Source organism: Pan troglodytes, chromosome 7 (genome assembly GCF_028858775.2).
Source record: "Pan troglodytes isolate AG18354 chromosome 7, NHGRI_mPanTro3-v2.0_pri, whole genome shotgun sequence".
In the NCBI taxonomy this organism is placed as follows: Eukaryota; Metazoa; Chordata; class Mammalia; order Primates; family Hominidae; genus Pan; species Pan troglodytes.
Genome location: NC_072405.2, coordinates 7,299,165 through 7,316,178, shown reverse-complemented (window position 1 = coordinate 7,316,178; position 17,014 = coordinate 7,299,165). Strand labels below are relative to the sequence as shown.

General features: G+C 39.8%; 1 protein-coding gene across 20 annotated transcripts in view; it reads right to left on the bottom strand.

Annotated features, from left to right (window-relative positions):
- FBXO25 (F-box protein 25) overlaps nt 1-17,014 on the bottom strand; it is a 73,986-nt gene that overhangs the window by 36,864 nt on the left and 20,108 nt on the right. For 14 of the 20 annotated variants that reach the window (XR_008536577.2, XR_008536578.2, XR_008536579.2 and 11 more), the window contains exons 3-5: nt 10,314-10,417; nt 8,820-8,869; nt 5,748-5,840 (exon numbers count right to left, since the gene is read on the bottom strand). Coding sequence is in view for 15 of the 20 variants with exons in the window: in XM_024344979.3 (XP_024200747.1) it covers nt 5,748-5,840; nt 8,820-8,869; nt 10,314-10,417 (247 nt within the window). In the remaining 5 variants the exon portion in view is untranslated. The remainder of the gene's footprint in view (nt 1-5,747; nt 5,841-8,819; nt 8,870-10,313; nt 10,418-17,014) is intronic. The other 6 variants (XM_024344981.3, XM_054656493.2, XM_063816841.1 and 3 more) reach the window with 2 other exon arrangements.

Here is a 17,014-nt window from a genome sequence, read left to right as displayed (position 1 = left end):
CTATGTCTTGAATGGTATTGCCTAGCTTTTCTTGTAGGGTTTTTATGGTTTTAGGTCTTATGTTTAAGTCTTTAATCCATCTTGAGTTAATTTTTGTATAAAGGTGTAAGGAAGCGGTCCAGTTTCAGTTTTTTGCATATGGCTAGCCAGTTTTTCCAACACCATTTATTAAATAGGGAATCCTTTACCCATTGCTTGTTTTTGTCAGGTTTGTGAAAGATCAGATGGTTGTAGATGTGTGGCGTTATTTCTGAGGCCTCTGTTCTCTTCCATTGGTCTATATATGTGTTTTGGTACCAGTATCATGCTGTTACGGTTACTGCAGCCTTGTAATATAGTCTGAAGTCAGGTAGCATGATGAAAAGATTATAAATCATTCTACTATAAAGACACACGCACACGTATGTTTATTGCAGCACTGTTCACAATAGCAAAGACTTGGAACCAACCCAAATGCCCATCAGTGATAGACTGGATAAAGAAAATGTGGCACGTATACACCATGGAATACTATGCAGCCATAAAAAAGGATGAGTTCATGTCCTTTGCAAGGACATGGATGAAGCTGGAAACCATTATTCTCAGCAAAGTAACACAAGAACAGAAAACCAAACACCACATGTTCTTATTCATAAGTGGGAGCTGAACAATGAGAACACATGGGCACAGGGAGGGGAACATCACACACCAGGGCCTGTCAGGGGGTGGGGGGCTAGGGGATGGATAGCATTAGGAGAAATACCTAATGTAGATGACGGGTTGATGGGTGCAGCAAACCACCATGGCATGTGTATACCTATGTAACAAACCTGCACATTGTGCACATGTATACCAGAACTTAAAGAATAATTTAAAAAATTTAAAAAAAAAGTCATATGACGCATTTAGGAAAGTCACTTAATTTACAACAGAGGAAAATCAAAGTTTATAGACTTAGGAAATAAAGTCTTAATGAAAAAGCTCTTCACGGCTGTCAGGAGAGCTACATTTTTGGTCTCTGTCCTTGATTCCATTGTGACCTTCAGCCCATCTGTCTGGGCCCCATTTTCTTGTCTTTACCTCTTGGGTCATAAATGGATCTCCATGCAGCTGTCATCCCTCTGCCTAAATCCTCCTCAAAAGAAAATCAAAATAGTGGCTAACACAGAGTACAGACTGTTCCAAGAGCTTCCTATGATGGAACTAATCTAATCTTTCTAACAGTGCTCTGAGGTAGATGCTAAAATCTACCAGATACTATGGATGTGATGATGAAGTCATATGCTTGAGATCCCTGAGTAAATAAATAAGAAAGAGACAGAATTCCAACAGCGGCTGTGTGGCTGCAGAGCCTCTCTCCCTCCCTGCCTCACCCTCAAGTCCCCGCCTGGGAGGGCTCAGGGTCACTCACTAAGTATCTTTCCCATGCGCTGCTGTGAGGCTGCTGCTATTAAGTTGCTACTATGGAGTAGTCATTAGTAGAAATTATGAAAAAATTTGAAAAAAAATCTTCATATAGCCAGAGATTCTAGCCTGAGATGTCTTTCCTTATTTGCTTATTATTATCTGTAAAAACAGGGTCTCCCTATGTTGCCCAGGCTGGCCTCAAACTCCTGGGCTCAAGTTATCCTCCTGCCTCGGCCTCCCAAAGTGCTGGGATTGCAGGCATGAGTCACCGCACCTGGCCACCTTTCCACATTTAAGAGATCCTTGGGATACTGAGAAGCAGGAGTCCATCTCCAGACATGAGGAGCAGGTGGGCTAAAGGAAACAGGACTGGGGAGTCTTGGAGGGGCAGAGCAATGCCCAGGGACACAGAAACTTTTGAATAAAGACAAGAGAGACTGACTCTTCGCCTACATCTAAAGCAAATGAAAACATAAAAATAAATGATGGCAAGAAACTAAACTAAAAATACGCTACCCCTGAAAGTATGTGACACTGGATGTACTATCTAATTGGTCTGCCACAGGCAGAGAATGAAGTACTTCAGATAAGTTAATTTATCAAATAACTAAAATTAGATATATAAACTTTACGATTCTGAAAACTTTTTTCCTACAGATGTGTGTACTTTAGGAAACAGAGCATATTTAACATTTTTATAAATTTCAGTTGCACACCGTGCAGCTTTCAGGAAGCTTTCACGCCATGCACTGCCCTGCATGCACCTCCCAAGCCTCGGGCTGTTCGTGCCTGGCTATCAGAAGCCACCTCCTGGCTGCCAGAGGGGCGAGGGGGCAGGCTGTTCTTCTCAGTGCTATAAGCAAGCCCAGGACTCCAAGGGAATGATAACAAATGTGTAAAAACCACAGTCACATTAACCTATAGGCTCAGGACCCAGTTCTACTTCCTCCAGACAGCTTTTGGGTACTGGTCTCCCTCTCTGTGTTTATAGCCGTCCTGGGTTTGCTGGGCACCTCCGAGTTCATGGAAGTGCAGCTTCTCACTGCAGTTGGGACACACTTACACCACTTTGACAAAGGGGGTGTTATTTTCAGCAGTGGGTGAACAGCAGTGAACAAACCAAGCCCCTGCTCCTGGGGCTCAACTGGGATGGGGACGCAGACAACTTAAACACACGGCCACTGGCGTACCTAAGGGCCAGGGAATGCTGCTGACATGATGGGGGCGGTGAGGCCAAGGTCCCAGCCAGGTAGGCTTGAGTTGGTATTGCTACATCCTTGTGATCACTGGCAAACAAGATTTCATGGTGGGAGTGTGACTAGAACTGGATTTCAAAGTTTCTTGAAAGCACTAGTTAGAAAAGCCAAGGTACGCTGATCTGCACACAGGAGGTGCTCAGCGATGCCAGCACTGATGGGCTCCTCCTGCCTTGAGTGAAGAGCATCTGCCCCTGGACAGTGAACAAAAAGGTGGGGCCATTTTATGCCTCCAACAAGACATCTGGCTCAAACACAACTTCAAAGATTAGAGTAAAAACGAAACTTCCATTCCAAACTACTTAACTTTATTTTGGCAGCTGGAACAATCTGTAATTGAACACTAAATTCTACTACTAACTTTTATCCTAAGCCTGTGTAGTAATTATTGATTAGTCTCAGTTTAAAATTGCTGTTTAGATGGAAAAAATTATTTTACATAAAACATTAGTTGAAAGATACAGGCTGGGCATGGTGGCTCACACCTGTAATCCCAGCACTTTGGGAGGCCGAGGCAGGTGGATCACTTGAGGTCAGGAGTTCAAGACCAGCCTGGCCAAAATGGCGAAACCCTATCTCTACTAAGAATACAAAAAAGAATTAGCCAGGCATCGTGGTGCATGCCTGTAATCCCAGCTACTCAGGAGGCTGAGGCAGGAGAATCACTGGAACCCAGGAATCAGAGGTTGCAGTGAGCAGAGATCGTGCCACTGCACTACACCCTGGGCAACAGAGTGAGACTCCATCTAAAAAAAAAAAAAAGATACACATTAAGTTTTTCACACAAATTCTTAAGGGCAGATATTACTAAATGCCATTAGAAAAAAAGGAAACCTTTTATCAAGCATTTAAAAAAAATGCTTCTACATTTCTTATTTATAGGTATTCTAATAATACTGAGTGACATTATGGACAACTTAGCCTAAATTATGGAAAATCAAATTATTTAGTAGAACTGCAAGACAGTCCTCTCAGTTGTTGTAGTAAGTGTTGCTATAAACATTTAAAACAGCAAAAAAATACCAAATACCTGCACAGTATGTATGATAAATGCATACGATAAAGTAAAAAAAAAAAAAAAATAGCACACACTGAAAGAAAGCCAACAGAAGAGGGCACAGGGCATGGGCCAGGGAGGGCAAGAATTGGGATGGGGACATGGAGGAGCCCAATCCAAGGCAAGACACAGGCTCAGGTTTTACTACAGTCACAAAGGCTGCTTCTTGATTTTGTTTTTAGCAGAAGGTAAGCATGAGCAAATCACTTTTTAGAGGTAACTTTGCTGGACTTGTGAAGAATGGTGTGCAAGGTCCAGAGCGACTTCAGGAGAGGGAAGGTGGGATTCCCACAGAGCAGGAGCACAGATGAGCCAAGCAAGGCCCTGCTTGGAAGGCAGCAATCAACAGAGATGCACAGACCTGTGAGGGTGCTGGGACAGCCATGCAACAATGCAGCCCTTTTGCTTCCTAAGCTCACCAGTTCCCTCGCTCCACGTCTGAGAGGTGCTTTGGAGAAACACAGCCCTTCTCAAGAGGGTTGCAAGGTAAGCTTAGTTGGTACATGAGTGCACAGCACATTTTAATTTTTATAGTTATGCATTTATATGTATTAGACAAACGACCGACAGAAAATTTACCATTTCACAGGTATTAGTGTTTAGGATGAGGCTAAAGTAGGTATTTCTGTTTAGAAAAGTAAATTTGAAGAAAAGCTACCCAGCAAATTATAGTAGTATGTGGTACACAGACAAAAAAAAATATTATGCAGTCGTCCAAATGACTGAAACTGATAAAATGCTGGTCCTGGTCTATGGATTCCCCATCTGACAAAGCACAGAATACTCGCACCTTCTCCAGAGTCAGTAACCAAAGATGAGAGAGCAGGGCACCCAGCACAGAAACCACCAGGAGCCAACGACTTCCTCCTGTGCTCCATCCTCTCTCACTCACACCAGGAATTAAATCCTTTTATGTAGACAGATGGTCAAGAAGTGCTACTATAAAGCAATTCAGTATGGTCTGAACTATCAGAGAGCTACATGGAGAAATAGTTACTGCTAAACAGACCTCTCTGCTGATGTTTTTCCCAGCTACTTAAGTCCTGAAAATTTCCACAAGGCTGAGTCAAATCTGCGTTTCATCATCTATAAGAAAGGTACCTATCGAGAACACCCTGCTGGCCAGTGTGTAAATATCTAAAGGAGGACTCAGAAAACACCGGGGAAGTCCAGCCTGCACGTGGTGGCTGGGCTTCAGTGAAGCATGCAGCACAACAGGAGTTGTAAGTAGTAGTTACATAAGCAGCCCTGGAAATTCTGCTCAGAAGCAAACTGAACAAATAACATTATCTAAGGCTTACAATTATTTAACTCCCTAAATTTTTGGTCCTCCCAGTAGCACTTTTAAATGCCTAAAAGCAATTAAAAGAAACATTTTTCCAATGTCTCACAGAACCATTAGAAACACAAAATTAATAGCTTCATAAACTATAGCTTCTATTTTATCCATAATAGAATGAAGGTGCATAAACCACATAGTAATTAATCTTTGGACAAAAGCAAATAAATGGAATATATGGCTAAGATCCTTTCTGAGTGTGGCCCAAGATAAAACTTTCTTCCAAAAGGGTATCATTAATGCAATAACGCTTTTGTGGAATTCTATTTTGTATGAAATTCCTGTTTTCTATTAGCTACTTCTTCCTCTGTGACACAAGCCTCATTCCTTGTGAAAAACACGAAGCAGAAAACATTTGTGAAATCATCAGGTAAAGATCCCACGACCGTTCTATCACTGACACAGTATGTAGGTACGTGGTACAACCCCCAAGGGACCACCTTGTGGCATCCTCAGCAACCACAGAGCCACAGGGCAGATGAGTGTTTGCTCCCACTGAGGCTCTGCAACCTCTGCCACCAATACTGGAGAAATCCTCCAACCTCACTGTTTTCTCCTGAACTTGTTCCCTTCTGTTTTTCGATTAATATGCAGCAAACAGGCACACCTTCAAGCTGCCAAAAGCATCTTCAACGTTGTACACTTACAATCTTCAAAATATAGTTGTTCAGAAGAGTCATCAAAGTAGTTTTTGAAACAGAACACTTACTTTGACCACATAATTGAACCTTCGGATATCTTGAATTGCACTTGAGAAGTCTAACCGATTAAAGGCTTCTCCCAAGGTGCAATAGCCATGCCTCTGGAACAGCAAGACAGAAGTTAAAATTAGTCAATTAGCCAAAAAGAATTGGCAGTTAATGTCAATTAATTGTGCGATTAAAAAAATTTTTGGCAAAGGACAATTTGTTTTTATTTTGAAGACTGATTTTAGATTTAGATGAGAGTATAGTAAAATTATAGCAATGCTAATACTTTAAGCTGTTTATGTATACCTGAGACACCGTTAACTGACATTTTTTACAACCTGCTGAAGTAATGACAAAGACAAATATTTATTAAATATCTCGCTGGTTTGTTTTGTTGGGGACAAACTGGGGTGTGGACGACGTTAAAGCTAAGATCATAAAAAAACTGGATTCATTCTAGGCTACGCAACTAAAAATACATAAATCATCTATTTAGCTGCATTGTGAGGACGTAGGTGTTATAAATATCTAGTTGAAACACAGGATTTCTCTGCAGGGGAGGCATGTACTGCCCGAGTCTGAAGTATAACATGGGATTTCTCTCCAGAGCAGGCATGCACTGCCCAGGCTGGAAGTATGCTCAACCACAAGGATCAGGGCTGGGAGAGGTGCTTCGGCAGCAAGAAGGTGCTTCTGAAAACCAGCATTGGGATGGAGAGGGCTGAAGGCAAGTGCTGGATGTGACCATGGGCAGCTTTCAGGCTGGGAGCACGGATGCCAAGAACCCAAAACACCAAAAAAAAAACTGGTGCTTAGACCCACAGGTCCAAGAACCAAAGGAAGAAAATGAAACAATTTATTTTCAGTACTGTAAACACTGCTGCAATAGCAGCACACCCCCCAGACGAAAATACCAAATGCATGGAGAGCTCCCGTGACTGGTTAATAGGGTGATAGACCTGTGATCCATCGTGATGCCTTATTTAAGGGGAATGTGTGGGAGACTTTGAATTTTATGGCCCTGAAGTAGGAACCAGATGTGGGACACAGTTCACTTTAGCTACCCCCAAGTGTTATGGGCCCGGAGCGAGGAGAGTAGCACTCTTGTGCGGGATATTGATTTCACGGAGGATGGTGACCAAGGGACCCCTATCTGACGGGGGGCATCCGTGGGGACGAGGAAGGTTAGATGTTTTTCTTCCATGATATACCCTTATCCTATATTGGTTTGTATAGATTAGCACATTAGGTTTCAGAAGTCATTTTAAACTCCATCTTCATCCTCCATATTTGAAATATTTAAAATCTACAGATTTTCAGGTCAAAGTTGTAGAGATAAGTAAGCTAGAAAACAGTAATAGAAAACATGAGATGATTGGTCTCAAATTCCAAACAGGTGACTTGAGATGTCCTAGAGAAAGCAGCTGGAGTCATAGCACCTTTGCCTCCGACAGCTGATACACTGAGAGGCTCATGTGCTTCTGTGCGTCAACCCCAGTCGCCCTGATGGGTGCACAACTCAACGAAATATACTCATTTAAAACATCCAAATATGTTGACTGACTGCCTGCTATGTGGAAAACATTTTCCTGGGAACTCTGGGGAAAGGAAACACTCATTTTGATATAGATTATAATCTGAAATCCATCACAGCTGATATTCCACACGATGGTGCAGCAGGCACTTTCCAAGGTCACCACCCATCTCACAAAAGGAAATTAAATCTGATTCACAGAGCAGACCACAAAGAGCATGTCTGGACCTACAACCACAGCATGTAACCTCGGAAGCGGTGAGACACCAGCCAGCATGGACAAGCAGCAGGCACTTGCTCTATACCAGGTGAGGGTGTGGAGACATGACGTGGTGCAGGGACACCAGCACCCAGTCCTAGTTCTGGTCCCTCTCAGCCTTGTTAGGTCCTGGTTCCTAGGATTCCAGGGAGCATCCCCACAGCCTCACAAGAAGATCCTCCTTTCCTGCATATGCTAGCTTGGATGGGATCCTCTGTTCTGTAATCAGTATGGCAACAGAGCAGATGAAATATTTAATGGTCTTTCATGAGCAGTAAATTTTGTTTTTCACAAACTAGGTTAGATTCTGTCAAATAATCGTCTAATGGTGTATTCGAGTGTATATTAAGGATCTGATTCATTCTGTACCCACTAACCATAACCAAACAGATTAAGTTTTCTTTCTCAGAATCTAATCCTTCAGTTTCTTGGAAGCTGGACTAGTTTCAGAGCATCTACAAACAATTCTGGAATATTTAACTTACCCTGAAATAACATACGATAGACAGTAATTCCCTAAATTATTTTCCCCAATTGTTGCAAAATAAAGCAAATGCAGAGTTTCTAGGACTATAAAAGGAACTCAACTTCCCGGATCCTAGTAAAGAAACAGGAAACAGCTTGAAGCTCTCTGGTTTGTTTTATGGCTCATGAAAAAGCTTTAGCCCAACTTGGCAAAAGAAAGGCAGGGAAAGAGTTCACATGGCTCTGCACAAACCCAACCCAATTACTAATTTCATGTTAGCCACTCTTTATGTGGAATGAGAGGGCTCACAGATGCCCTGCCCTCCAAAACACGCCACAGGGAGGACACATTCCCATCAGCATCAGGGGTTCATGCTAACACAGAGAAAATGCGTATGACTGCAGGAGTCCATGCTTGGTTTAAATAACCCTGCTGTAGACTCAGATATGTACAGGTAGGCAGGAACCACACACTGCACACATATACCACATGCCACCACACACCATACATCCCACACACCAATATGTGCACAAATACATGCACAACCATACATACACACCATACATACAACACACATACACCATACACACAACACACACCAATGTGTGCACAAATACACAGCCACATACCACATGCACATGCAAGCACACACAATGGAAAATCACTGCCTCAAAAGCTCCTCATATGCTGTTATCTGTCAGAATGTGAACCATAGATCGGATATTGCAAAAGCAATGTGTTTTATGCAACTTTATTAATACATTTATTTAATGTGACTCCATATTCAACAGAAACAATACAAGATACTCTCTTATTTATAACAGAATACTTACTTCCTTTGTGCTTTCTTTATGGACATAGATCCATTTTTCACGATAAAAACCTAGAATAAAAATTACCTTTGTTTTTAAAATCTGGCAAATCATTTCAAAATGAAGATTTTAAAGGAATTTAAATAATTGGACATATTAACAAAATTATCTGACTTACTATATTGACAAGAAATGCTTTTACTTGGTTGAATGCAAACAGAATTGCTTTGTTTCTTAAATCAGTTTAAGATATGAACAATGATTTCAGACAGTACCAAGTCCTAGTAACTTAGAAGAAAATTAGTATTATTAATGACTGAAGCCATATGAAGACATAAATGATTATAAAATGCAATTACATTACTACATTCCTATGTACCCTAATAAAAAGTTCTATTCTTCTATTGCTGTGTATGGTACTCCATAGAAACAAATTTTTCAGATAAATCTTAAAAGTTTCAAGAATCACACTAACTGTATTCTCCATGTGACCCTATCTTCTTCATAAAGTAGTCCCCCCGTATTCAGAGTTTCACCTTCTACAGTTTCAATTACCCACAGTCAGGTTTGGTTTGAAAACATTAAGTGGAAAATTCCAGAAATAAACCATTCATAAGTTTTAAATTGTGTGCCATTCTGGGTGGTGTCATGAAATCTCACACCGTCCTGCTCTGTCCTGCCTGGGATGCAAATCCTCCCTTTGTCAAGCAAGTCCTACACTACCCGCCCCTTGGTCACTCAGTAGCCGTCTTGGTTATTGGATCACCTGTTGAGATATCACAGTGCTTGTATTTAAAGAACCCTTATTGCACTTCATAATGGCCCCAAAGTGCAAGAGCAGTGATGGTGGCCATCTTGCTATAACTGTTTCATTTTATTATTATTCTCGTTAATCTCTTACTGCACCTAATTTATAAATTAAACTTTATTATAAGTGTGTACATACAGAAAAAAAACCATAGTATCCATAAGGTTTGGTAGTATCCACAGTTTCAGGCATCCACTGGAGGTCTATCCCCTGAGGTAAGGGAGCCTACTATACATTAACATGTGTCTTGGTAACTCACAGATATGCTGCATGATAGAGCTCTATGCCCTCACACAGATAGGTCCCACCTCCAGCCTTCCCCTGCTGCCATCTAACATCCTAAACTCCAGCTCTGAATGTCTGTCTCCTGCTCTGAATCTTCAGTGACTTCAAAACTCAAGTCAGGACACCTCTCAGTTTGGCCTCACTGCTCAAGATTGAGCTGAATTCATGACCATAATTCAAGCATTCAGATTCATGGGCTGTTTTGTGGGTTTGGCTATCTCTTATTTTGTTTTTGCACATCTTACCCACTGAAACGGTTGAGCTGCAAAAAGTTTGATCACTAAATCTGTAGGCAATGCTGGATACTGGGCTGTTATTTACATATTTGTATCACCTTTTATTTCATAAGATAGCATTGTCAGAGTAATTTAGTATTTCAACATAATCAACAAGTAAAATAAAATTAATGAGAATGATCTTACTTTGAGTATTTGTGTCATTTCTAAAATGGTCCTTTTTCCTTTTTTTCGATGCATATTCATGCTCTTCATTATTGAATATTTCTCCATCTTCACTATTTAAGATACTGAAATAAAGACACATTCTATTAACATATTTTTTCAGGGAGATCTTCATTTGGCTTTTCTTTTGTAAAAGGATACAAATACTTCAAAGTAACAGACTGTGGGCTTGAAATCACAAGGGTAATGTCTAATACATTTTTGTTTCATTTTGAGAAATAAGATGTATCCTGGTTCTTTGAGAATATTGTACCAGAAAATGCTGAACATGTTTTAGAATCTCTGAAGGGTCTTGATATACCTATCCAAGGTAGTTTCAAACATCAAAATGCCTTATTAAAACAGAGATTTTTTTAAAAAAACAACTATTAAAACTCCAGAAAAAAGATGGTAAGAATATGATGATACCCAATACTGACCAATGACTTGCTGTATACCTTCCCCAGGCTGAGTAACCACTCAACATTTCTGTTTACTCCCTATATAAGGGTTTAACTGAAGTTAATTATTACTGCACTGAACATGTTTTTATTAAGCACCAACCAAATACACTGTTAACACATTTAACTGGAACCAGGTGAAGTGACATGTATATTTTTACTATTTAAATACATTTAATTAAAAGCTTTTCTTCTTCGTGAAACAAGAAAATCAAATCATAAGGCAATAACTAAACAATGGGAACACCTTTTACTTTTTAAAAAAATTTCTTCCTTACAGAAAAAAAAAAACACCTGTAAATAGTAATCCACATCCTCAAAACTAACGCTGTGTAAAATTTTTATTTTCCACACACTTATAACAGATTTTCAGTGTAAAGTGAGGAAGGAAGCTCTGTGGAGACAAGCTGGTTGGTGGAGGCATGCGAGAGTGGTGCTCAAATCCAAGGAACTAAAATTGCCTATTTGCCGGTCATCGTTCTTTGACAAGAAAATTGTACACAAGCCCCTTTCCACTCACCAGTATTCACTGTTATTAAAAAAAAAAAGCTGACTTTGCCAAATGAGTCACTTTCTCACTGTCAGAACAGACTTAAACAGCGGTGCCAACAGTTGTAAATCATCAAGACAAGCAAAGCACATTTGAAAAACATACAAACAACTGAACTTTTTGTGGCAGACATTATAACAGCAATTTATGGAAATGTGTTGATGTTTGTATTTTGTATTTAGTCTTACACCAGTTTGTTATCATTGATTGAAATAGTGAATGTAGAAGCTTTAGAATCTAAAACGGTTTTTCTAACAAAAATTACAAACATATCAAAGGAAAAGCACAAATACAATGTTCTCCAGAAATACTGTCGCAGAAATAAAGACAGAATATGGAAGGAGACAGGACTGCTGACTAATCTCATACGTACAGGGAGAAGGACACTCCATGCAGCTTAGCTCCAACATGTGAGCGTGGGACAGAAAAGCAAGGTGAACCTAAAGACATCCCATGGACACACTGAGCTGGAACCAACTCTGCCCATAGGTGGTGGGGCCAGGTTCAGATGCTTGCAGTAACCGCATCCTCCTGTGAATCTGGGCCTAGATGGCTGTGGCTCCCTGGGGGCTACCCATACTGTGGATTCCACAGGTGGAGGTGACCTTCTTAGGCACTGCTGGGACACTTCCTGGGCCTGCCTGGGCAGTGGTATGGCTCAGAGAACTTCAGCATTAGGGCCTTGGGGAGTCTATGTCAGACTTGAGGACCAAGCCTGGGCTCACAAATGACAACTAGGCTACTATTTTTACAAAGTATTTTAAACGGGGAAAAAGCCATTATTTTTTGGTTGTGGGTTTTACACTGTCAGGTAAACAAAAATGTACAAGTAGAGAAGAAAGATGAATGCTTCTGAAATTTAAATTCGACACATTAAAATGTTAATAAAGGAGCATTTAATTTATAAATCTTTCCATTCTGCATGTATCAACTACATTTCATAGCAATCAACTACACGTCACAGCAAACAAGTTCTCTTTTTATAACCTTTGTTTCACGAGCAAGACAAACATCACCTACTCTGACTTAAAAACAAGGGAACCTGCCCAACAGCTTGATTAAAAAATGTCAAACAACTTCAACAGACACTTCTCCAAAGAAGAGACACAGCAGCCAAGAAGCCCATGAAAAGATCCTCCATATCACCAATTGTTAGGTAAATGCAAATTAACACTACAATGAGATACTACCTCACGCTCATTATGAGGCTACTGGCAAATTAAAAAAAAAAAGAAACTAACAAGTGTTGACATGGATGTGGGGAAACTGGATCCCTCGTGCAATGTTGGTGGAAATGGAGGATGGTATAGCTACTATAGGAAACAGTATGGAGGTTCTTCAAAAAATTAAACATAGAATTACCATATGATCCAGCAATTCCACTTCTGGGTATATATTCAAAAGAACTGAAAGCAGAGAATGAAAGAGATACTTGTATGCCCACGTTCATAGCAGTATTACTTGCAACAGCTAAACATGGAAGCAACCCACATGTCCATCAGTGGATGAATAAACAAAATGTGGTGTACACTATACACAATATGGAATATTATTCAGTCTGAAAAAGGAAATGCTGACACATGCTACAACAGGGCTGAAACTTGAGGACGTTACGCTGAGATAAGACAGTCACAAAAGGACACATACTGTCTGATTTGACTTATATGAGGTACTCAGAAAAGTCAAATCATACAAACAGAAAATAGAAAGCCAGTTACCAGGTCTGGGGGTGCTGGAGAATGAAAAGTTAGCGTTTAATGGGGACACAGTTTCAGTTTGGGAAGATGTAAAAGTTCTAGAGATGGATGGTGGTAATGGTTGCACAATAGTGTGAATGTACTTAACACCACTGAACTGTACATTTAAAAATGGTTAGGATGGCAATTTTATGTTATGTGTATTTTGTTTTAATTAAAGATAAAGAGACAGTGTGCAAGAGAGCAGAGGAAGCAGCAGCTTGTCTTGTTCATGCTGTCTGAGGTGCATGTCGGAGGGATGGGGTGGGGGCGGGAAGTGTTAAAAACAAAGAATAGAACGTTATACAACACAAGCGGAAAATACAAGGCACAAACGCACTTGTATGAAACACAGAGTTTCCATAAACTTAAAACATGTCTGAATGATGGAGCTAACAGCCCTTAACTCTCCACACCCAGACTGCACCACAGCATATGTCACCCCCTTGCTAGCAAATGTGCCCAAAAGGCAATGACATTCCAAGTTTCCTCTGACAAGCCCAAGGACAGGGCATCACTTTTCCAAGTTCCTTTCCATTCAAGAAAAGGAAGAGAAGAGAATAGAGACGAATCAAGAAAACAACTCCAAATAGAAGTAAACAAGAGCCAAGAACGGAACTATTTCTCATAATTAAACCCCAATTTCTATAAATTACAATCCTCATTTTAGTGATGACCTATAATAAGATTTGCATTTTCCTCTGATGGTATTTCCCTTAAGAGATGGATAACAAGGTCTTAATCTTCATCTCCCAGACCACTCTAAGGTTTTAAGCACAGGCTTTACAGAAATGTGCTGTTATGGGCCATCATCTTCAAATCATTTCCACACAAGTCTAGGAAAATAAGACAGGCTAGGGTAAGCCTCTGGTTTCTAAAATTGCTAATCAAGGGCATCAGTTCTTAACTATATTGCTGTAAGATATGTCACAAAACTTTTGTTACCAGTAAGAAAAATGACCAATATTTGTGAATGATTTAAGTTTTAATAATTATTAAAGTACTACACTACACATAATAAAAAATAATACATACTCATAAACTCAACTTCCCTGAGTTGCCAGTAGGAAGCAACCCTGCCAAGCCCTTGATTTTGGATTTCTGGCCTCCAGAATTTTGAGGACATACATTTCTGTGGTTTTAAGCCACTGAGTTTGTGGTTATGGAACCCTAGAAAATGAATAAAATTATCTATCTTTTCAAGCTACTTCAGTTTGATGTTGATTATGAAAGGTACATATATGCTATCAAACAGAAGAGACTTTAGGGAGAAAAAAATCTCGCATAAATGCAACAAGTTGCCATGACTCTAAGTGCCAAGGTAATATAACATGCAAACTGTGATAATTTCACCAAAACCAAAACAAAGTGGAACAAATCCTCAAACATAGTTGTTGATAATTCCCACCCTGGCCTCCTCTGACATTTCCTTTGGATCAATTTGGCTGCACCTCTTCTGTCAAGCAGGAGCTGGAGGACATTTTGGTCAGCTCCTCCCCGGAAGGGAGTTACAGTCTCTGCTCTAACAATCCCCAGTTGTTGTCTTAAGTCACACTGTGTTCATCAATGGCTACCTACTAAACTTAGCTTTTTATCTGTACATTTTCCAATCAGGTCGTATTATTTTCTCCCGATAGGCAAATGTTTACATTTATCCATTTTCCTGATATAAAGCTACTTCGTATCAGTGTATTATTAGTCTCTAATTATAAAAAGAAAATCCAGAAGAGAAAGTCCAGTCAATTTGATGTAAGTTAAAAAAAATATGTGAAACCTATTTTTAGAATTAACATTTCCTTCCTAAATATCTAACACGACACACTTACGGACTCTTAACACACCCTTGTTACATGAAGGGAGCAGCAGAGCAGAGGACGACAAGAGCACCAAGGCCAGGTGGAGCGACAGCCAATGTGGGCCCATCTGACTCCGCAGGGAGAAGCAAGTGCACTGTGCACAGAGTGCAATCTGGCAGAAGGGAAACGCCGTCTTAAAAGAGCTTCAGATACAGCAACCTTGAAGAAGGGCTGTGCCAGAAAGTCCACCACATGAGGCCGCAAACCTATCAAAGGGCATCAGACACTCTGTGCACAGGGTACACAAAACAATGCCTCCCACATTCTGTGACTTCCTGCGTGTGCCACTTGGACCACCACACTCCCTACCTGCACCATCTTACCTGGACAGACTAAATCTCAGCCACCTCATGACTAGGATATTAACATGGCTTCCACTTCTATAAATTCCTCCCCCTTAAGAATGCATGTCTGTAAAATCAGAAATGATGAAAACTGGACTCGTGAGTGGCTTTGTAGTAGGGATTACAGGTCCAGAATAGAACAGGTTCAGTAACATATTTAAGATATTCAAGGGAAAAATATAAGCTACAGATTTAACATCTAAATAGTGACTATCAAGGGTAAAAGTCACACATATTTTTTATGAGTATACACAAACACAGGAAGTACAGTGACCAGGAGGTGAGGGATGACCCACTAAAGAATAAGCTCCGGAAACCAAAATGACTAGAGGCAGACGCAAAGGTGAGCCACAGGGTGGTCTGTATTTATCTGTGGAGTTGCTGGCACATGACAGTGATAAAAGTGCAGCATGCCATGGTTACCAGCGCGGACAATGCAGACAAAGAACAACCACCAGAGAAGTGGTAGAGGCGGGCAGAAGATGTGCAGGGGCCAACTGGCACTGGGGTGTCCATCAGCTAACTGCAGTATCAGGTACTGTGGGGAGCCAACCAAAGAAACTAAGTGTTTGCTATAAAGCCATTAGGATAAAAGTGGAAAAAAAAAAAAAAAAAGGGGAGGAAGAAAGCCCTCTTAAATACCAAAAGGATAAAAGCAAATAAAATAGAACAAGGTGGTTCCCTGTTATCTGTGATGTAAAAAATTGACTTGGCTCACCTATTAAATGGAAAACAGTCTTGGATTGGCTCACAAAGCAAAATCAAACACCATACTGCATATAAGATATACAGCTATAAAAGGCTGGGAAAATATATAGAGAATTTATAGGACTCAGAAAAAAAGTAACTGTCACAGGAAACTTTATAGCATTAAATACCTGTATCAATACAAATTTAAATAATAAAAATAAATTATTTAAATATATAACTGAAAAAGCCAGAGAAAGAATAAGTGAACCAAAAGAAAGGGGGGAATTATTACAAATAAAAGCAGATATTATTAAGTAGAAAAAGAATAGAACTAAGAAGTAAATCCAGAAGCTGGCTCTCAAGATAAAATAATCACCAAAACAAACCACTAGGTATCTGATTAGAAAAAAAAAATTAGAAAGTTACAAGTGCTAACAAAAGAAAATTTAAACATTGTAAAAGATAAGGAAAAGAAAGGGATAGAGAGAAAAATGTGTAGATTAAAAGAGACTTTAAAAACATATCAAATTTTAAGGATAAAACAACACTAAACTATAGGGTCTACGGATATACACTTGGTGACAAAACTATAAAGATTAGGGAAATGGTTACCATAAGAGTTTGGGAATTGGTTATTTTTGGGGAGATGAAGTAGGTTATAATAGAAATGGGACATGTCGGGGGCAGGGGGCACTTCTGGGATGATTGATAAAGTTCTATTCCTTGACCCGGGTGTGGTCACAATGATGTTTCCTTTATAAAAATGAAGAAAAACATTAAAAAATCATTACAGGCAACTTTATAAAACTCTTTGCAGTAAGTTAGAAGTAGATGAAACATTTTTAAAAAATATTAAATTTAAAGCTATTCCAATACAAAATCAAGTTTTTTTCTTAGAGCTAAACAAGTTAATTATAAAATGCATTTAAGAACAACAAGAAACTATCCTAAAATTCATATGGAATGAAAAAAGAGCCCAAACAGCCAAAGCAATCCTAAGCAAAAAGAACAAAGCCAGAGGCATCACACTACTCAACTTCAAACTA